At 50.1% G+C, this 22182-nt stretch overlaps 1 protein-coding gene across 3 annotated transcripts in view; it reads left to right on the forward strand.

Annotated features, from left to right (window-relative positions):
* Window positions 1-251: 251 nt before the first annotated feature.
* Window positions 252-22182, forward strand: part of Acox3 (acyl-CoA oxidase 3, pristanoyl) — a 34578-nt gene continuing 12647 nt past the window's right edge. For 2 of the 3 annotated variants that reach the window (XR_005092266.1, XM_028882291.2), the window contains exons 1-9: window positions 252-339; window positions 8040-8195; window positions 8552-8785; window positions 9444-9518; window positions 9933-10022; window positions 11515-11658; window positions 14256-14344; window positions 18529-18625; window positions 20554-20736. Coding sequence is in view for 2 of the 3 variants with exons in the window: in XM_028882291.2 (XP_028738124.1) it covers window positions 8052-8195; window positions 8552-8785; window positions 9444-9518; window positions 9933-10022; window positions 11515-11658; window positions 14256-14344; window positions 18529-18625; window positions 20554-20736 (1056 nt within the window). In the remaining variant the exon portion in view is untranslated. The remainder of the gene's footprint in view (window positions 340-8039; window positions 8196-8551; window positions 8786-9443; window positions 9519-9932; window positions 10023-11514; window positions 11659-14255; window positions 14345-18528; window positions 18626-20553; window positions 20737-22182) is intronic. The other variant, XM_037208871.1, reaches the window with a different exon arrangement.

Consider the following 22182-nt stretch of genomic DNA (forward strand, 5'->3'; position numbering starts at 1 on the left):
GAGGGTGGAGCTACTTTGTTGAAGAGTGAAGCCGAGAGGAATCTCCCAGGCGGCCTAAAAGTTTCAGTCTGATAATGCAACGTGTAATGTTAATGTTGGTTGGGTCTGGTCTGTTGGGGCTGTACATACAGGACTTCAGACCAAAACTAAGGCCTCATGTTTCATTTTAAATAGAGGAGAAAGACTGGAGGAAACTGTGTTAGAGCAATGATATCGAAGCTGCCATTTACCCTGGAAAGCATCCCAAGTGCCTGATTTGCATCTCAGGAACCTTCTAGGCAGATATTGTCCTGTGTGCCCACATCCTTGCTTCTGAGAAACAGGTGGTGAAGCAACTCGGTAAGGTCATCGGACTGGTAAATTGTATCATTGGGATTGGAGCCAAGGCAACCTGGCTCCGCGGCTGTGCTTGTGACAGCTTGCATTACCGTGTAGTTGTGTGGGTGATCTCGGGTGGCACGGGACCTCTGGGAGTTGGCGAGGATCTGGGATCTCGAGCAGCTGCATGTTGCTCCTTTGCCACAGATGTTTTTAATTAAGAAACCCAGGTTCTCCTGTTGCCTGTGATGGCCTGTATTAGTCAGGATTCTCTAAAGGAAAATAACTGATAGCATGGATGTAAAGGAAGGGCTCTAGCAGGCCCAAGCATGGCAAACATGACACCAACAGGTTTTGCCTTTCACCCTTCTCCCTGTTGTTGCTAAAAACCAAGGTCTATACCCTTCTTTGGCCACTTCCTCCCCTCTGAGGCTGACCACCAAGGTCCAGCTATCAGAGTATTGAAGTCCAGCAATCAAAAGCCCCCTTTTGACTACTCTGTCCAATCAAAATAAACACCTCATCCTAACACAGGGTTTCCCTTTTACCCTTTATAAACTGCCATTTGCCTATGGGCCACATCTGTATCCTCTCCATCTAGAGCAGTCCTTTGCCCCTCTGGTGCAAGTATCCCTTCCCTGTCTCCCTTGCCCCTTTTCTTCCCTCTCCCTTGTCTCCTGTCCCCTGTCTTTGTCCCTCTGGGGCAAATAAACCTCCCTTGTGTTGAGAACTTGGTGTGTCCTGTGCAGATTCCAGTCCTTTCAATAGGTATTCATATATATATATATTATATATTATATATATTACATATATATTATATATATAATTTATTAGATTTGTTTACAGGATGTAGCCTGGATAGTATAACATTGGCTGTCTCACTCCAAGAGGCCAAGAATCCAGTAGCTGCTCTAGCCACAAGGCTGGATAGCTCAGCAGTCCCAGTTTGGGGTTGTAGTCCTGGAGGATTCTTGGGGAGCTCCTGGTCTTTAATCTTTGTTGGAATCCTGAAAAAGCTGGTTCTAATATTGGGGAAGGAATGCCTCAGCAACAGGGTAGATGAACTCGCTGGTGAGAGTGAGAGCAAGCAGGCAAAAAGAAGTTTCCTTCCATGTCCCTTTATCTGGGAGGTGCACCAGAAGGGCTTCTCTTGCTTCAGATGATCTGAACAAGAATGTCCCTCACAGGAATGACCAGAGGCTTGCGTCTGCATGGATTGTAGATGCAGTCAAGCTGGCAATCAGGATTAGCCATCACATGCCTTAGCCAAGAATATTTTGTAAAGCTGGGATTACAGAGACTGGCTTCCCCATCATCTTCGGAGAGTTTGATAGGTCTAGTTTGTACATGTGGGTCTATGTCATGGCGAGGTAGTGTTTGTGTCTGGGAGAACCTTGTCCTTTTACATGGAGCTCTCCACAGTTGTTGGAAGGACTGCTGCTTCTCACTGAATTACTGTGGCGTGCTAGGCCAGGAGCCAATGACAGCATGTGCAAGGGTTGCTTTTTTTTTCAGACGTGGTCTCATGTAGCCCAGACTGACCTTGGACTCACTAGGTAACCAAGGCTGGCTTTTAACACTAGATGCTCCTGCCTCTGCCTCAGAAGTGCTGGGATTACAGGTGTACAGCACATTCCTGGTATGGGATGTGTGTGTGTGTGTGTGTGTGTGTGTGTGTGTGTGTATAATATATCATATATATTTTATGTGTGTGTTCACCTGTGTGTATGTATATACACCATGTGGGTAGGACATCTTTTGGAATGATCTCTGTAACGTGCCATTTACCTATGTTCCAGACTTCTCTGGATTTTAGTATATGTCTCCTGTTTGGTGTTGTTCTTGATGATGTATTTCATCTTGTCTAGGTCATTATTCCTTATTCTTTCTGGACAATATTTGGTAATCATTTCTATCGTATATAGTTTTGTATTAGGTAAGAACTTTTCTTTTGTAATTAATTAATTAATTTTGCTGAATGCTGTTTATTGAAGGAGGGAGGAGGTCTTAAATACAGGCTTACAGCACAATGGGAGAACCCCAGAGGGCAGAAGTTCGCTACAGATGTTTTACAATCTTGCATCTAAGCTGTTAGTGCCCATTATGCAGGATACACAGACAAAGAACTTCCCTTAAGCATTCAGGAGGGTGGAACCCGGCAGGGAAATAGCACAGGGAGGATATCAAGGTCAAGGTCAGCAAACAAGGCAACAGTTACCTAAAACAGGGGCCAGGACCCTACAGGTTCCCCTTTTACTAGAAAATGAGCTTCTGACTTAGGTTGTGTGGGACATCAGCAGGTCACCTTACCTGTCATGGAGACACCTGCCCAGGCCACATAGGCTCTCTGCCTTAGGTTTGTGAGCGCCCCCCCAGGCATTACCCATCTCTGAATACTGATTTTCATACAGGCTCAATCGTGTGTGAGCTGCAGAGTTAACTGCTACCAAAGATCTCAAAGTGGCACTGGGCTTGCAATCTGTGTGTTAGACACAGAAAAGATCAACAGAAGTCCTAACCCACCCATAACCAGTAGGTTAAAGGCAGTTGAGCCATTCCCTTCCTTAATGAGCCTTATTTCAAATTGGAGTCCTTGTAAGATGGTATCCCAAAAGCGAATGCATCTTGAGTTTATAAATTTATAATTTTCAAAGCCAATCAAACTGTACATAACTATTGAATTAAATTTATCATGCCCAATATAATGAAAGATTAACTAACTGTGGTAGCTATTTTTGCTGCCAGTGTCTCCACTGTGCTAGCTGTAGTAAGCAATTATGAAATGGTAATCCCAGAAACAGTAGCAGTGGTGGCCGCCACTGCTATAACAGCAACAATGGCAGCAGCAATGTCAAATTCTCTTCTGGAGCGTGTGGGGCATCCACTGGCATGGATACAACTCCAGGAACATGAACCGCCAAGGCCCATTTTTCTTGATCCCAGCAAGACTTAAGCTGGTAGCTCTGCAAAAGAACAACTAAGAACCATAAAGAAAAAAACAGGCAGCTCACAAGGAGCATAACTAATGGCCTCATAATGGCTACATTCAGGCTCATAAAATTTAAGGTATCTTCAAAGGGGGCTAAATGAATTTCAGGAGGCCAATAAATGTTGCACAGAGCCACTCATGAAAAGTAGGTACTACACCAGCTTGAAGAGGATTGTGAAAATGAAAAGGCTTAGCTGGCATGCTACTGTTAACAAATGGAGGTCAGTGACCTTCAGGGTTATTATTCTCTAAGGCGTCTGGGTAACACGTTCTCAAACATACTTGAAAAAGCAGTTACCATACATTACCTTCTGTAGAATCCAACTGCATGGCTACAGTTCCTAGCCTTATGTTAATGCTTGCCAAGGCTGGCCATATTGGGCTCTCAATCCCCATTGGCATCAGAAGGAGAGAGTTTTTCTCATAGGCCCAATAGGTCTCTGCCATGTTGGGCTTCAGCAACAGCCACAGGGTGCACACAGAACTCAGGAATCCAAAGAGGAACCTCATTGTCCTGAGAAAAGACATAAACAGAACCCCGGGCCCATACCAACACCAGATCGCATCTCCTCCAAGTGCCAGTAGGAAGATCCTTCCATCGCTCCAGAGGGTGATTTGCAACAGGAGCCCTCCAGTGCTTATCTGCAGCAGATACTCCAGCAGAATCCACCAATAAAAAAATTAAAATATATAAAACAAGGGAAAGAATAGGATGTGGAGATGAATTATGAGTCCCTAGTTGCCCCTTTTTACTTTAGCAAAGTATTTTTGTTTTTTTTAATAGTTCAAATTTTTCTTTTGTTTTTTTCTTTATTTTTTATTTTTTAAAATTAATTAATTTATTTTTCTATTATTAGCTCTATGCAGTATAAATTCTTACCTCAATAGTGAAATTTTTCATTGAGGCTTGTTCAGTAATTGAGTAAAACCAAAACTTATTATAAGTCATAGTCATCCTAGGGTCCCCTATGCTATACATATAGCCTCCATGGAGCTGTGGGTTGCAGTCTGATTGTTCTTTACTTTATATCTAGAATCCACTTATGAGTGAGTACATACCATGTTTGTCCTTCTGGGTTTGGGTTACCTCACTCAGGATGATTTTTTTCTAGTTCCATCCATTTGCCTGCAAATTTCATGCTGTCATTGTTTTTCTCTGCTGAGTAGTACTCCATTGTGTATATGTACCACATTTTCTTAATCCATTCTTCAGTTGACGGGTATCTAGGTTGTTTCCAGACTCTGGCTATTACAAATAATGCTGCTATGAACATAGTTGAGCATATATCTTTGTGGTATGAATCAGCATCCCTTGGGTATATGCCCAAGAGTGGTATGGCTGGGTCTTAAGGTAGTTTGATTCCTAATTTTCTGAGAAACCCCCATACTGATTCCACAGTGGTTGTACAAACTTGCATTCCCACCAACAGTGGAGGAGTGTTCCCTTTGCTCCACATCCTCTCCAACATTGACTGTCATTAGTGTTTTTGATCATAGACATTCTGACAGGTGTAAGGTGGTATCTCAGAGTCTTTTTGATTTGCATTTCTCTGATAATTAAGGATGTTGAGCATTTCTTTAAATGTCTTTCAGCCATTTGTGATTCTTGTTTTGTGAATGCTCTGTTTAGCTCTTTAGCCCATTTTTTAATTGGTTTGTTCAGTATTTTTTTTTTTTTTTTTTTTTTTGTTTTTCGAGACAGGGTTTCTCTTGTGCAGCTTTGCGCCTTTCCTGGAGCTCACTTGGTAGCCCAGGCTGGCCTCGAACTCACAGAGATCCGCCTGCCTCTGCCTCCCGAGTGCTGGGATTAAAGGCGTGCGCCACCACCGCCCGGCGGTTTGTTCAGTATTTTGATGTCTAGTTTCTTGAGTTCTTTATATACTGTGGAGATCAATCCTCTGTCAGATGTGGGGTTGGTGAAGATCTTTTCCCAATCTGTAGGCTGTCTTTTTGTCTTATTGACCATGTCTTTTGCCCTGCAAAAGCTTCTTAGTTTCAAGAGGTTCCATTTATTAATTGTTGTGCTCAGTGTCTGTGCTGTTGGTGTTATATTTAGGAAGTGGTCTCCGGTGCCAATGCATTCAAGAGTACCTCCTACTTTCTCTTCTATTAAGTTTAGTGTAACTGGATTTATGTTGAGGTCTTTGATCTACTTGGACTTGAGTTTTGTGCCTGGTGACAGATATGGATCTATTTGTAATCTTTTACATATTGAGATCCAGTTATGCCAGCACCATTTGTTGAAGATACTTTTTTCCATTGTATAGTTTTGGCTTCTTTGTCAAAAATCAGGTGCTCATATGTGCATGGATTAATGTCAGGGTCTTCAATTCGATTCTATTGGTCTGTATGTTTGTTTTTATATCAGTACCAAGCTGTTTTTGTTACTATAGCTCTATAGTAGAGCTTGAGGTCAGGGATGGTGATGCCTCCAGAGGTTGCTTTATTATACAGGATTCTTTTAGCTATCCTGGGTCTTTTGTTTTTCCATATGAAGTTGAGTATTTTTCTTTCCAAGTCTGTAAAGAATTGTGTTGGGATTTTGATGGGAATTGCATTGAATCTGTAGATTGCTTTTGGTAAGATTGCCATTTTTACTATGTTAATCCTACCTATCCATGACTATGGGAGATCCTTCCATTTTCTGATATCTTCTTCAATTTCTTCCTTTAGAGATTTAAAGTTCTTATCAAAAAGGTCTTTCACTTGTTTAGTTAGTGTTATTCCAAGATATTTTATATTATTTGTGGCTATTGTAATGGGTGATGTTTCTCTGACTTCTTTCTCAGCCCTTTTATCATTTGTGTATAGGAGGGCTACTGATTTTTTTGAGTTGATCTTGTATCCTGCCACTTTACTGAAGGAGTTTATCAGCTGTAGGAGTTCCCTGGTAGAATTTTTGGGATCACTTATATATACTATCATATCATCTGCAAATAGTGAAAGTTTGACTTCTTCCTTGCCAATTTGTATCCCTTTGATCTCCTTTTGTTGTGTTATTGCTCTAGCTAGATCGTCTAGTACTGTAGCAGGAATCTTAAAAGTTCTTATTAATAAAATCAAACCTGAGGCGAGTTATTGGGGTCCATGCTGGTAGATCAGAGAGACAGAACAAGCCACAGCTATCTCACCTCTCTGGATCCTCAGCTTGTCTTGTCTCCTCAGACTGGAGGCCTCTGAGTCCTCATCCGGAATGGGTCTCAGCTGAATTACTGCTCAAAAGCCTGAAGCTTAACCAGCCACATGCTTAACCAGCCAAATGCCTCTAGTTTCTGGTCCTCACACCTTATATATCTTTCTGCTTTCTACCACCACTCCCTGGGATTAAAGGCTGGCTTTCTGGGATTAAAGGTGTGTGTCACCATGCTTGGCTATTTCCAATGTGGCCTTGAACTCACAGAGATCCAGAGGGATTTCTATCTCTGGAATGCTAGGATTAAACGTGTGAGTGCCACCATTTTCTAGCCTTTGTATCTAGTGGCTGTCTGTTCTCTGACCCCAGATAAATTTATTAGAGTACACAATATTTTGGGGAACACAATACCACCACATAGTACTATATTGAATAAATATGGGGAGAGTGGACAGCCTTGTCTTGTTCCTGATTTTAGTGGTATTGCTTTGAGTTTCTCTCCATTTAATTTGATGTTGGCTGTTGGCTTGCTGTAAATTGCCTTTATTATGCAGAACTTTCTTTTTAGACAAAAGGGGAGATATGTAGTGGGTAGCTTTTCCAGGTCTTGACCTTGGCCTTATACTATCCAAGCTATATCCTGTAAGCTAATCTAATAAATTTTATATATATATATATATATATATATATATATATATATAGTTTACATATATATTTACTGCCCCTAGTGTGACAGCAAGTAACTGCCACACCTGCCTATGACCTGCCCCTGGGGTGTGGTCGAGACCCCTTAAGACCCAAGGTGCGTATATGCGCCTCCCTCTCTCTCTCTCTCTCTCTCTCTCTCTCTCTCTCTCTCTCTCTCTCTCTCTCTCGATCCCTCGTGGTCCTGGAGGCTGGACTGTACCTCATCTCTCCGGGATCCTGTAACCGACCCCTTATTTGCTGTAAGCTACCCCAGAAATAAACCTCACTTGATTACCAGATAAACTACGTGGAATTGCCTTGTTAATTACTGGAAACCAAATCCATGTCCTCTGCAAGAATAGGAAGCGCTTTTAAACACTGGGCTGGCCATCTCTCCAGCCCTGGCTTTGTTGTTTTAACCCGTACATTCCCTTTTAATCTTGTGTCCTTTTCCACTGTAGCCTGTGTGGATGGCAGGTAGTTTTCTCTGTGGCCTCTTTCCACTTACTGTCTCCGTGAGCTAACTCCCACTTCCGTGTTTCTGGAGTGCCTCTGGTGTGTGATGGGTCCTGATGTCCCCTCTGTCTCCTGACCAGAATCTGAGCTCTCTCTTTCCTGGGAGCAGATGGTGGAAGTTTTCAGTCCTGTCAGTCTTTACAAGGACATAGTTTTATCCCCGGACTTACTCTCTTGTCCTCCCCTGGCCTCTCCTTTGGGTTCTTACTCATCTTTGACCGTGTTTCCTCCCTCTGGCCTTGGATTTAGTGGCTCCTGTTTCTGGGGGGACCACCTTCTTGGCTGAGAGTTGGGGAGGGTCTTGTAGGACTTGATCTGTGAGGGCAGGTGCTCTTGTTCTGACACGGTGTGGCTGTTCACAGTGGTGTCACGCGGCAGGTTTGGTTCTCTGTGCAGGTTGACAATACCATGGGATCCACCCCGGAAGGAAGAGACAGTGCTTTATGGCCAGACACCCCCAAGGGCCCCCTGAGTGCCTACCGAGCAAGAGCTTCCTTCAGCTCCAAGGAGCTGCTGCTATTCTGGGACGGCGAAGATGCGCTCCAGTTCAAGGTGAGGTCCGCAGGGAGTCTGGTTGTGTTTTTATTCCCCGACAGAAGTGATATTGAAGTTCCGTAGCCTGGTGGCTTTTCTGGCCCTAATAGCTCTGTAGGATGGGTAGGTCTTGGGACAGTGTGGGTCTGTCTCCTCTTACCCCACGTTGGGCCCCAGGATGCCAGAAGGAAGGAGTGGACAAGATTTTGGAATTCCTGTGTCCTCCTCTCAACTGGGATGGATGTTTTCATCTGGGGGATTCTGGGTCAGACTGGGTCCCAGGCAGCCATGGCCCCAAGAGAAAACAAAGACAGAAGAGCACGTGAAACCCCACCTGTGGCCTTCAGGTTGGCACCCTGTCCCCTGTGTTACAGAAAACCATCTTCGAGGCTCTGGAGAATGACCCTCTCTTTGACCGATCCTCTGGGGCTGATCTGCCTCTAGAGAAGCAGCGGGAACTGAACTTCCTTCGCTGCAAGCGCATCTTCGAGTATGGCTTCTTCCACATGGATGACCTGTTGAAGGACCCCCTGAAGATCCCAACGTTGATTACCTGCCTGGGCATGTACGACTGGTCCCTGGCTAACAAATGTGTCCTCCACATGTTGGTGAGTATGTGGCAGAGAGCAAGGAACCCATGTCCACCCAGGGCCGCGCATTATCAGGCACAAACCGCAGCCACATGGCTCCTAAAATATTCAGGATTTAAGATTCAGTGACAAGACCAGATTTTTCAGCTTTTGGTGCAGATTTGTACCCATGGGTTCTTGGATAAAATGTATTTATCCAAAATGTACCGTCCAGTAGGAAGAGGTGAGGTGAAGAGTGTGCGGGGTAGGTGTGAGGTGTGAGCCAGAAACAGCAAGACCCCCCCCAACCTCTGCCCCTACCCTACCCCCACCCCACCTCTGTCCCCACCCCCACCTCTGTCCCCACCCCCACCTCTGCCCCCACCCCATCTCTGCCCCCACCCCACCTCTGTCCCCACCCCCACCTCTGTCCCCACCCCCACCTCTGCCCCCACCCCCACCTCTGCCCCACCCCATCTCTGCCCCCACCTCACCTCTGTCCCCACCCCCACCTCTGTCCCCACCCCCACCTCTGCCCCCACCCCCACCTCTGCCCCCACCCCATCTCTGCCCCCACCCCACCTCTGTCCCCACCCCCACCTCTGCCCCCACCCCATCTCTGCTCCCACCCCACCTCTGTCCCCACCCCCACCTCTGTCCCCACCCCAGCCCCGCCCACATCTATGTTACATTTCAGGTTTTTGGATCCACAATTTTCAGTTCTGGTTCTGAGCAGCGCTTCAAGTATCTTAAGAAGATCTTTAACATGGAGGTGAGTCGGCCATGGTGAGCTGTGAGACCAGTGCCATCACCACACTTAGCCGTGGACAGGCAGGCCACAGGAGAGGCCTGGGAGGCCAGGCCCTGCTCTCTAAGTGCCCTCAGGCTGGCACTCTTTCTTGCCCACTCCGTCTGGCTGTGGACTTGGCTCTCCTGACCCCATGGCTTCCTCGGACTGTGAAAGTCTCTGCAGCCTATACTAAACACAGGCTGCTGCCGGCAGTGGGGAGTGGTAGCCAGAGCAGCAGGATGACTCGGTCTTGCCATGGTCTGGTTACATAGGCAGGAAGAGGCGTGCCTGGGCTCCTGGCTTTAGTCCTCCGGGGATCCTGGTGGAAAGATCCCTGCAGGAATACAGACAGGAGCACATCTCTCACCTGGCGTCACTTTGTGCTTTCGCGTTTAGATTTTTGGATGTTTTGCTCTGACTGAACTGAGTCACGGGAGTAACACCAAGGCCATGCGAACCATAGCTCACTACGATCCCGCCACCCAGGTAGGTTCCAGATTCCCCTGGACCCTGGGTGGAGCACACGAAATGTTGTGAATGAACAATAATTAATCAAGAGTGTTGACCCCTTACACACTCTCGTTAGAGGTCAATGTCAGATGCCTCTGAGAGCATGCCTTGTGCTGAGGCGTGAAGCCTTTACCTTCCATGCTGAGCAAATGGGTACGGGGGGCATAGAGGGTCAGCTACTCACGCTTCATGAAGTGTTCCAAAGGAGGGTAGTTCTTCCCAACCTCAGCCCTAGGGCCTGCCTTGCCTACATGGTCACAGGCTTTAGGTGGCTCAGCAGCCTGTCTGCCCATTGCTGCCTAGATCTCTGCTCCTTGCCACGTTTCTGGCTTCCTTGTGACACCCACGTTGCTGACCACTGGTGGGGCATTGCTGGGCGCTGCTCTGTGTGTGCACTGCCTTCTGCAGGGAGACACTGTGGGGACAGGCCACGACCGGTTCTCTAGGAGCTCCTAGTGTGCAGGGTGGGAGGGACATGGGTCTCAAATGTCGGGGATGGCCGGTGCTGCCATGGGGTGTGGAAGCCCCCTTTCTCCACTTGTCTGAGGGTCGTGTCCCACTGCTACCTTCCTTTGTGTGCTGTTGGGAGCCTCACCCCTTCCCATTAGCTGGGGTGTGGTAGAGAGGGTCTGCGTGCAGAAAATGAAGGTCAGTGTTCAACGCTTGCTCACTGATTCATCCACATGGCTGACCGTGGGCTCCGGCCTGAGCTGCTGTGTGGTGGAAGTGGAACAGATCATACCATGTGCAGCCCTGCCAGGGCAGGGACAAGTGAGAGGGACCGCCATGCAGGCTGTCATACCTGCCAGCACACAGGCCCCCACAGTTTATTGCTTGCTTCTTGACCAAGATTTCCCTCTTGGCCTTTCTGACTCCTTGGCCCTGTCTGCTCCCACTGTACTCTGGTGTCTGTGGTTTCTGTGGATCTCCTATGGGTGGGAAGCCCGCCCTGACTGGTAGCAGAGGGCCCTGGGGCCATACCTTAGGCTGTGGGGAAACTGCTGACTCCACAGAGCCAGAGACACCCCTGCCAATGACATGTGGCCCTAGCTCATGTGCAGTTGATGCCTCGCTTGTTCATTCCCAAAGTTCCTTTCGAAGGGACAGTGCTCTCTGCGGGTGCCCATATATTCAAATGGACAGACGGAAAGCGGGCACTGTTCATTAGCAGTCAGGAGGGGATGTGGCAAGAAAGAAAACAGACCTCTGCTGGCAGAGTGTGGCCAGTGTCAGCCTCCGCGGGCGAGCGCCAGCCAGCAGTTCACTGTGTGAGAGGCTGAGCCTCATTTTCCATTTCCCCTGTAAGGTGACCCTGGAACAAAAATACAGTCAGCTTGGCCCACACAGGAAATAAAACGTTCAGTCCATTTTCACTGTTGGCTCAGAGGCTTGGAGCATTGGAGTCAGCCTGGTGCAGCCATTCTCTGGTCTCAGCTGCTGATGAGAACGCTGCCATCTCCCTTCACAGGAGTTCATCTTACAGTCCCCGGATTTTGAGGCTGCCAAATTTTGGGTAGGCAACATGGGCAAGACAGCGACGCACGCGGTGGTGTTTGCTCAGCTGCACATGCCGGATGGCCAGTGCCACGGGCTGCATTCCTTCCTGGTGCAGGTAAGACCTGGGCGGGGCTGGCCCCAGGTAGTCGGTTACCTGCAGCCACAGGCGTGGTGTCGGCGCTGTGAAGCACAGACTTGTACTGCTGGGTTGGTGCTGGTACTCGGCTTCCTGCCGCATGCCTCACTTTCAGACCACAGGGCCGCAACGCTGCTGGGGTCTCCGTGAGTGTGCTAAAAGCACCCAGCGGGCCTGTCGCCATGGCACACATCTGTCATCCCAGCCCTCGGGAGGCTGAGGCAGGATTGTGAGTTTGAGGCAAATCTGGCCTGTGTAGAGAAGCTCAGTGACATCTCCCCACCCCCCTCCAGCAGAGCTCCTGTACTCAGGGCACAGCCCAGGCTGCCTTGCAGGGTTGACACTTATCACGGGAAATAGACTGGTGAATTTGCACAATTAATATTTATGAGTTAAGCATGGCCTTAGATATTTTTGCTTTCCACTTTGGAATTCTTTCCAGATAAACTGGAAACTGCCCCTAATCTCATAATTTTGTTGTTGTTGTTTTTGCTTTTTGAGACAGGGTTTCTCTGTGTAGCTTTGGCACCTTTCCTGGAACTCACTTGGTAGCCCAGGCTGGCCTCACAGAGATCTGCCTGGCTCTGCCTCTCGAGTGCTGGGATTAAAGGTGTGCACCACCACCATCCCACTAGTCATATATTTTTAAAAAGATTTATTTATTTTTATTTTATGTGTCTGTGAGTGCTGTGCACCATGTACATGCAGTCCCTGTGGAGGCCAGAAGAGGGCGTCAGGTGCCATAGAACTGCAATACAGTTGGTTGTGAGCTGTCTGGTGTGTGTGCTGGGACCCGAACCCATGTTCTCTGCCAGAACTACTGAGCTATCCCCAGCTCCCACTAGTGGGTTTGTTTGTTTCGTTATTTGAAAAATGCCAACTGTTTCTGCCCTGTTAGTTGCTCCTCCTGTTAGCTTTCTGCTGCTGTGACTAAATTCCTAACGCGGTAACTTCAGAGGAGGAAAGGGTTATCCTGCTCAGTTTTTGAAGTGTTGCCCCATGGTCCATCTCCTGGCATTGGTGCTGCTGCAGGCCTGGGGCAGCCCAGGATCCTGGCAGGGGTATGGAGCTGAATAAACTGTGTCTGGGGACAAAAATGAGAAAAAACAGGAAGCCGCCAGGGTCTCAGTAGCCTCTTCAAGGACACATTCCCAATGGCCTGATTTCTTTTTGCCATGTCCCACCTCCCTACAGCACCATGGGCTGATGACCAAACCATTTACCTCTGGGGACCAGGAGCCAAGCCTTGGCTCTTCCTGGTCATCTCTACTGTCTCTCAAATTGTTTGTTTTTTATGGCATTTTTTCAAAAGGTTTCTAAAATGTTTGTGTCTAAATCTTTACTGTAAGATTATAGAAAATTAAAAGCTGCCTTATGGTTGAGTTTTAGCCTTAGTATTATACATACATAAATACACACACACACACACACACACATACACACACACACACACACACACACACACACACATAAAAGTTAAATAAAAATCAGATCCACAAACTAAAAGCTAGTGACTTATACAAATAGCTAAGTTCCACATGCCTAGATTCAACCAACCCACCCTCCCGCTCTGGGGTTTGGAACACAAGGTCTCCCTTAGTGTATCCTGGGCTGTGTTTGCAGACTCCAAGTGTCTTTAGAGCAGGGTGTCTGCATCCTAGTGCTTCTGGCCTTCTGGCCTGAGATGTCCTGTGTTTTCTGGGTGGGTAGGCAGCAGCTGTGGTTACTCCTTACTACTGCATGCTGAGGGTGTCTGTCATCCAGAACAGCAGCATCTCTAGACATTGTCCCATCCCCTGGAGGGGAGGGAAGCAGTGGGGACTGCTTTAAGGTTGGCAATCATGCTTCATGGGGAATGAAACCCGTCTTCTTCACGGAGCCCCTAGGCCAGGCGTCTCCAGCCAGTCAGGCCTGCCTTCCTGTAGGGGTGTTTAGTGCTCACCCACTGGGGAGAGGAGATTGACGTGGCTTGTCCTGACTGTCCTTCCCACAGCACATATGTGCGCAGCCATTTTGTCGTTATGCTGGAGCCCCACTGCGGCTCCTCTGTCTGAGGCATGAAGAGGGTCTCTCTATGTCCCCTAAACAGTGTGAGCCCTCAGCCCGCCCTGCGGCTTGTGTAGTGACACACCATAGCCAGGACTGAGCCACGAGAGCCACTGGGCTCTAGAGCTGGAGTCAGGAATCAGTGCACCCGCTGACGGCTCAGGAGGCCCTCCCCTACCTTCCTCAGCTGCCGGCTTCCTTCACTGGTCGCCATGTCGGGCCAGCTTCTGCCTCATCACCACACTGCCTCTCTGTGAATCTGCCCCCTTTTGTAAGGACACTTACCGTGGATTTAGGGCCACCCAGGAGTCCGGGTGATCTTGAGTTGAGGTCTCTGCCTTATTATAGCCGCAGAGGTCCATTTTCCACAGAAGGCTCCCTCCCCAGACCTGGACATATCACTCCAGGGAACCCAGTGTGACCCAGAGCTGTTCAGAGTCACCCCTGTCAGAGGTCAGCTTGTCTGGACATGCTACCTTGTCTGCTGAAAGACTAACTGGCCATTACCTCCCCCCCATGGCTTTGTACAGATTCGGGACCCGAAGACCCTGCTCCCCATGCCAGGGGTGCTGGTCGGCGACATAGGGAAGAAGCTGGGACAGAATGGCCTGGATAACGGGTGAGTGCCACTGGCCTCCTCAGACAAATGCTACCTCCCTGGGGCTCCAGGAGTTTTCCTAGGCCACAGGCCGGAGCTGGCTACTGAGGAGTGTGGGCCTCTCAGGGTCTGGCTTGGCTATGGTCAGGCACCACCACTGAACTTCTTTGAGCAAAGCCGTGGCCTGCATAGTCTCAATTCCCAGAGGTCCACCTTGCCCTAGCACCCCGTGGGCCAGCTTCTCAGAGTGTGACTCTCCCAGCTCTCAGGTCGGTCTAGGGCTGCCCCCTGCTGCCCCCTGCTGCCCCGGGGGAAACCTCAGGCTGTTGGGGGGGGGGGTGCCCAACTATGTTGGACCTTCCTTCTTCTGTGAGGTCTCTTGGCGGTTGGCCTTAGTTGTTCACTGTGAAGTCTGCTGTGAATATTTGCTTGGAGTCTCTGAGGCAGTAGTTGGCAAAGTGCTGGGCATGTGATGGTCCTCGAGGTGCTTTTGACGCCCATCCTAGGGCCGCTCAGAAACAGGGCTGATCTGTAGCGGTGAGCACTGAGCACTCAGATGAGAGTGAAAACCGTGGGCTGGACGAGCCCGGAAGGACCTTCGCTAACTCCTTAACCAGGCTGGGTCCCCGTGGTCAGTAGCACAGCGGGGTGGTTTGAGGTTTATGGTATCCCAGGTGGAGGACGAGCGGTGAAGCCAGCTCCTGAGGGTTCTCCGTGTCTCCAAGCATCTGTCTTTGAGACCCAGGTGGGCGGCAGCAGCTGAGTGGCATCCAACGGGGTAGAGCCCACTGTCATCAGTGTCATTTCTAGTCCAGCTTCTTTGCCTAGCCCGCAAGGGACCTGCTGAGCAGCCTGGGGTGCCTTCCGGCCTTCTCCTGGGTCAGGGCGTACAGTGCGTACCCCACCCAGCTCCAGGGTGCCTGTCCAGTGCACTCAGACCCCTGTCTGTCCACAAGATAACTCATGACTATGGAAGAGGCCAAAATAGGGTATCCCCAAGCATTGTGTCCTGTGCTGTGTTAAAGGTGTTTGCCTCCCTCAGTTCTGTGTGTATTTGGGTTCTCCTGGACACTCCACTGTCTGCCCATCACCAGAAGGCTAGGGCAAGGCCAGGGGAGGGCTTAGGCCTCCTGAGTCTGCAGGTCAGCAGCAGACAGTGTGGAGGGGGCCAGAAGCACCAGTACCTAGGAGAATAAACTAGAGAAAGATCAGGGCTCAGAAGTCATAGAGCGTCACCACCTCTGCTGAGGGCTCTGTGTGCAGCCCGGCTAACCTTGGCTTGTGCTGGTGGTGCATTGTAACATGTAGCCAGTGGTCCCAGGGCCTCTGTCTGCTGTTCCCCCTGGCCTACAGATTAGAGCAGTTAGAGTAACTTTGGAACATAACAGAGAGCTTGTACTTGGTCCCATCACAGCAGCTCCCATTTTTAGAGAATGGGTAGTCAGTCTCCTGGGACGCATCTCACAGGCACCAAGTCAGACGTTTACCGGAGCTTCAGCATATAGGTGTGGCAAAGTCTCGGTTGAGAGTCACTATGGAGATGCTGCAGGACAGCCTGAGCATCTGTTCCAGCAAAGCAGGCTAGTCCAGTGGCCTGGTGTGCTCTCTCTGTCATGCTTGGCCACAGGAGAAGGAAGGCCTCTGGGTCCTTGGAAGAAACTAAAGTAAGCTTCCTGCCTGCACTGACTGCAGGCTACCACCAGAGGACGCTAGAGCTCCAGAACTAAGCGGCTGCCCTGCTGGTCTTAGGCCTCAATTCAAAGAGCAGCACTCTAAGTTAGTGCTGCTTTTAAACTGGGCTCTATTTCTAAGTTAACTTTTGTCCTTTCGTGAGATTCCCAAACCTGTTGAGACTATCTAGGAATCCAGAGCAGAGCCAGCTGCGTGGGCACTTTCAATCAAACATTCTAAAGACAAGGATCTTTCCAGGAGACACTGAGCCAAACCCTCAAGGTGCTCGCAGTAGTTATCATAATGAGGCCGGGCCTTTGGGCCTGGGAGTCCTCCCTGAAGAGGCCGAGGAGCCCAGGATGAGGATCTGCTCCAGGTGGGGCTGCGCTGGTGGTTCCTGAGGGGCCTCCAGAGAAGGAAGTTGCTGGAATTTGCAGCAGGACACCCCGGGGTGGAAGTTGTAGGATACAAACGCTCTCTACACCCTTCCAACATGCCTGCCACACTCCCACCACCACGTGCCCCACGTTATATACATGTCCCATGTCACTGCCCTGTGCCATCCACACATGCTTACACCACTCTCCCTAGCACCCCTACTCCATCTGTCCCCATACCACATGCCTCATGTCACAGAGATATCCTGTGTCACCGTCCTGTTATACACACACACACACACACACACACACACACACACACACGCATGCACGCACGCATCACTGAGCTGCCTCAGCCCCCCATTCATATACTCCCATGCATACCTACTTGAACCTCCCCGTGCCCTTTATCACACGTACATCCCATACCACACATATGTGCACATGCCTTGTGCCACACACTCCCTGTGTCCCACTGTCATCCTCTGCCGTCCACACGTCCCCTGCCCTCTGGAGACCATAATCGTGGTGTGCCAGTAGCCCTCCAGTTGGACCCATCTGGCCATTTCTGTGGATATAAAAGTGACCCAGAGAACGTTTGTGAGATTTGCTCTCTTAAACGAGAGTGGAAACTTCACAAGCACGAGTGTGCTCAGACTCATTCTACCTCCGTGGCAGAAAGGGGGAAGATTTTCCACTCCTTAAAAAGTGCTTTCCGTTGACAACATTGTACTTGAAAAGCATTCCTTGGCTTTCAAGTAAACAGTTGGAGCACCTCGGGCTTGGCACTGAGGCTGGGTTTTCTTAAAAATGGGGCATTGTGTGCGGCCTGCAGGCTGGGCGCGGGCCAGGTGGCTGCCAGACACAGTGCACTCTGTTAGCCGGGGGTACTGCGCTGAAGTCTGCCACCCCGGGGCTCTACTTAGCTCTGTCCTGTGGGTACTGGGGAGGGCTGCTGTATCTTCCCAGGACATTGTTTTGTGGGGGTGGCTCCTCCACCTTGGAGGATTCCCTTCTACCCCAACACTCTGTTCCTTTTCTCTAAGTTCCTGGTAGGGGCCAGGTACCGTAGACTTGTAAGAAAAACAGGATGGCTCCAAGAATCTGCTGCAGGAGCATGGCTTCCTGGGGAACAGGTCCAACCGAGTGATTACTCTGACTAGGACTACCCACTGGTGTCCCGGAGAGAGGTCTGCCTTGTGATCCTTGCGGGATGGCTGGAAAATGGTGTGAACTTCCTAGAGGAGATGGCAGCTTGCTTCACTCTGAGGGAGACCCAGGGTTCTCGGGAAGAGGCAGGGAGGGCCACTGGTCAGCAGAGAGCCTGGCCGCGTGGGAGTGTCACAACCATGGTAGTCTTGAGTCTTTTTGAAATACTTTGCTTTTGCCTGCTGTTTACTGAGGGCAACTCAGGTGGAGGGGGGCTGCCTCCAGCCAGGGACTAAAGGAAGTCAGATGCGGGTGAGGAGCAGCAGGCTGCCTACCACCGTCACGGATGGTAGCTGGTGACCGATGAGGTCCTCTGTGTGTGCCTAGCGGCTTAGCCGCCGGGCACGCTGCTACAGGAACCGCTGAGATTTTCAGGTGTGTTTCATTTTGAAGCCGACGTAGATTTGTAACTTTGCACAAGCTTCCTTAAACCATCGTAAGAGCGCCTTGGGTTGCCAGTGCCCAGTGTCCATAGCAACGCCTGTTGGACCCTTTCCCCAGCTGCTCAGGGGAAGCAGATCTCTGTTCCCAAGCAGTAGACTGGACTGCAGCCTCTTCCGTTTCATTTAGCATTTTTAAACCACCATCTGCCGGTTTTCTCTCTCTGTCCTGGGGATTCTGATTTGAGGTTGAAGTCTGAGGACCCGTGGTGGCAGTCTTTAGAACCAACTCCAGACCTTCTGTCCGTGGTGTGTGTGTGTGTGTGACCTTTGCTGTGCACAGGTGGATAGTGGAGCTTTTCTTTGCCAGTGACATGGGAGCGCCTCCACGCTGGGGAATAAAGAGCTGGGCCATGATGGGCCACACATGGCCCCATCACACAGGCCCCTGGCCTTTGGGGGTGATGTTACCTAAAGCTGCTCTTGGGGAGAAGAGGAAAGCTCAGGAACCATGTTACAGGCTCTTGCAGGACTTGCATGATGGGAACCCACCTTTTCTCCTGCACAGATTTGCCATGTTCCACAAAGTTCGAATTCCTCGACAGAACCTCCTGGACTGGACTGGGAGTATCACCTCCGAGGGCACTTACAGCACCCCCTATAAGGTACCAGTGGGCTGTGGGTATCTGTGGACAGAACTTCTCAAGTGTCTGTCTTCATGTGTTGGCGATCACCCCAGGAGCAGCTGGCCCTACGTGTACCACACATCAAACTCGGGAGGGTTTGGTGCCCTCAGCAGAGAAGGAACTTAGCCGCCGTGTTGGTGGGCAGGGGTGGCCTGGATCTGGCGGCATTTTCTGCCTATGCCTGGGTATCCATGTCTGCTTGGGTAGGGGGCTGCTCTCCCAGAGCATCTAGACGGAAGCTGTCTTGGTTACTATTGCTGTGATAAGACACTATGGCCAAGACAACTTATAAAAGTGTGTTTAATTTGGAACGTGAGGTTTCAGAAGGTTAGTGCCTGTGGTGGCAGAGCAAAGGCTTGGCAACAGGAACAGCTGAGCGCTCACATCTTGATTCACAAGACAGACACACACACACTGGGAATGGTGTGAGTGTTTTAAAACCCCAAAGCCTGCCCCCTCAGTGGCACACCTCTTCTAACGAGGCCATCCTTCCCAAACAGTTCCACTGATAGTATTCAAACATATGAGCCTTGTGGGGGCCATTTCCACTCATAGCACCACAGGAGGGCCACATGCAAAGCTGTGTACAGGTGGGGTAACCAGATATGGCGATAACGGAGAGTGGTCAGGCTATGGATGGAGATAAACCATGCCCACAGCTCGGGAGTGGTGAGCAGGTGGGCAGGTGGCTGACCCTGAGAGGAGATGTTTCAGGAGGATCCTCCCAGGAAGGACACTCCTCAGACAACCCTCACCCTTTGCCTGGTGGGAATGCAAGAATGAATGCAACTAAATGATTTGAGAGAAATTAGCCCTGTGAGCCAAGAAGCCACGTAAGACACAGAACAATACGAAAACAACCAATTACAATTTACCATAATGTCAAAGGCTTAGAAGAAAGAATGCAGTGGAAGGCCCTGGAGAGGTGAGTGTCCTGCCTGCCACAGCAAGGCTCAGGGAAGTGACAGACTAATGTCTCCAGCTAGAGAAAGAAAGACTACTGAAGAGGATCTATGTTGTTCCAAAGAGGAAATGAAGGAAACGCTATCTACTGACACACAAGGAAAAAGCAGGGTCATTAGAGAGAAGGTTCAGAAACCATGCTGTCGGATACAGGTGAATAACCACCACGTTACCTCTGTCCCTCCGGTGTGCCACTGAATGTGAACGTTTTGGTTGTTTGTTTTGCTTCTTCAAAACAGAGTTTCTCTGTGTAGCCCTGGTTGTCCTGGAACTTACTCTTGTAGACCAAGCTGGCCTTGAACTTAGAAATCTGCCTGCCTCTGTCTCCCAAGTGCTGGGATTAAAGGCGTGTACCACCATCACCTGGCAAATTTGAACACTTTTAATGCCAACAAAACTGTCTTCTCTACATGAGAGTGTGACAGCTGTTCCCTGTCTGGAAGACTGTCATACACACACTACACTGTTTTGGAAGAAGGACCCACGCAGTAACCCAGAGCGGCAGCAGGGGACAGGAAGCAAGGACACCGGGCTGTCCCACACCACCACTGAGCACAGCTTCTGCCTAACGGTGAAGAGCAGGATGGATGTGGAGTTGACAGTGAAGGCTGGAACACAGGGGCGTGGCAGCTGGGCTCCAAGGAGCCATTGCCCCAGCAGAGTGCCTGGTGGATGTGGAGCCCCCTGCTGGACCACCCTGCATTCTGGTGTCCATCCAGGAAAAAGGCAGGGCACAGTGCCCTCAGGTGGACAGTTCACAGGTCACAAAGAAAAGGAGCCCGCACAACTCAGTCACAGGACTTCTCTACTGAGAGCTCCCTCCTTGGGCAGCTGGAAGACCTCTCCTCTCCTCACAATGCATCTGGGGTACACCTCCACCTTTGGGACATTCTCTGAGGCTGCCTAACATCTGGCTGACATGTGACACTGCTTTTCTCCCCCAGGATGCCCGGCAGCGTTTAGGAGCATCCTTGGGCGGTCTGTCCTCAGGACGCATCTCCATTATTGGCATGTCCGTGGTCAACCTGAAGCTGGCAGTGTCCATAGCGATCCGATTCTCGGCCATGCGGTGTCAGTTTGGACCCACAGATGAGGAAGAAATTCCTGTCCTTGAATATCCACTGCAGGTACCGGCCCTCTGCATCGTTCCCTGCTCTCTGCTCTTCTTGGCCCCTGGGAGTTGATGAGAGTTCTTAGGGGCTGCCCTGAGAATCCGACAGTGGGCAAGAGTGCACCTGCCAGGCACCAGGGCCTTGGGGTGGCTTTTAATGCAAAAGGCCTATGTATGCTCAAAAGGAGGCACACGGGCGGAGGAGAGCCAAGGACGCGGGTGGCAGGTGCAAGCCTGCTCAGTGTGCAGATGAGGTCACCCTGCTCCGGCAGGTGACGCTGTTCTGGGTCAGACTACATTCTTTGACTCATCTGTCCCGTCCCTAAGAAATGGCCCTGAGGAAGTCATTTCTGGAAGCAGCGGGTGAGCACAGCCCTTTAAACACTCCGGCATTTAAAGCAGAAGTGGTACCCAGCCTTGCATCCTCAGAGGCAGCAACAGGGCAAAGCAGAGAGGCCACGAGTGGAAAGGGGCGCATCACAGCCACCCGCTGTGGTGCCCACTGCATGCCCTGCGCAGTCAGAGCCCCACTGCATGTCCTGTTCAATTGGGTGCCCTTTGCAGCCAGAGGGGCAGTCTTTATGGGGTCAAGGGTCAGGTAGGTGACCTGGTTGCTAAATCTGGCTTAGGTCTTGTGCTGAGTGCTACATTAAGTAGGTGTCTGAGTGACAGTCTGAGGAAATGAGACAGAATTACCCTTTCTCTTCACTTTCCTCTTATGTTGGCAATGTGCTGTTTAGGAAGCAAATATTTTTTTAAAATGTGTCACTAGGCCTGGGTGGCCCACGTGCCCTACTGTGCTGTCAGCCTTGTTCCCATGTTGACCACTCTGGGTGCCAAGGGCAGCCCAGTGGCTAGGGAGCTCTAACCAAGGCCCTCGCTGGTGCTGCCCCTTCGTGGGGCTGCAGGAGGCTTACAGAGTGGGCACGTGGAAACCCCTGACCTAATGCCTGGCACTATGCACACGTGGAACAGCCGTGGTGGCGGCTCGGTGGGTCCCTTTCGGGCGCCACCTGTCCCCTCCAGCCCATTCATCTCCTCCTCCATTTGTCCATCCAGCGGTGGGTGTGTGCCATGTGTGTCAGGTGCTGGTGTGTGGGTTCCCCCGACCCCAGGGGGACTGATCACCTTTCATGGATTCCAAGAAGTATGGTGCAAGCTGAAGAGATGGCTTGGTGGTTTAAAGCACTTGCTGCTCCTCCAGAGGACCTGGGTTTGATTCTCATCACGTTATGGTGGCTCACAACCATCTTTGACTCCAGATCCTGGGGAATCTGCTACCTTCTTCTGCCCTTCTTGGGTACCAGGTGCACATGAAGTGCATATATGTAGTACATGCGGGCAAGACATTCATGCACATAAAATGAGCATTAAAAATCGATGCCTGTCTTGAACTGAACTGGCCCCAGCGATGGGTTTCCTTCATTCCTAAGGAAGCTGGCTCCAGGTGCCCAGGGTCAGT

This window comes from Peromyscus leucopus, chromosome 10 (assembly GCF_004664715.2).
Source record: "Peromyscus leucopus breed LL Stock chromosome 10, UCI_PerLeu_2.1, whole genome shotgun sequence".
Lineage (NCBI taxonomy): Eukaryota > Metazoa > Chordata > Mammalia > Rodentia > Cricetidae > Peromyscus > Peromyscus leucopus.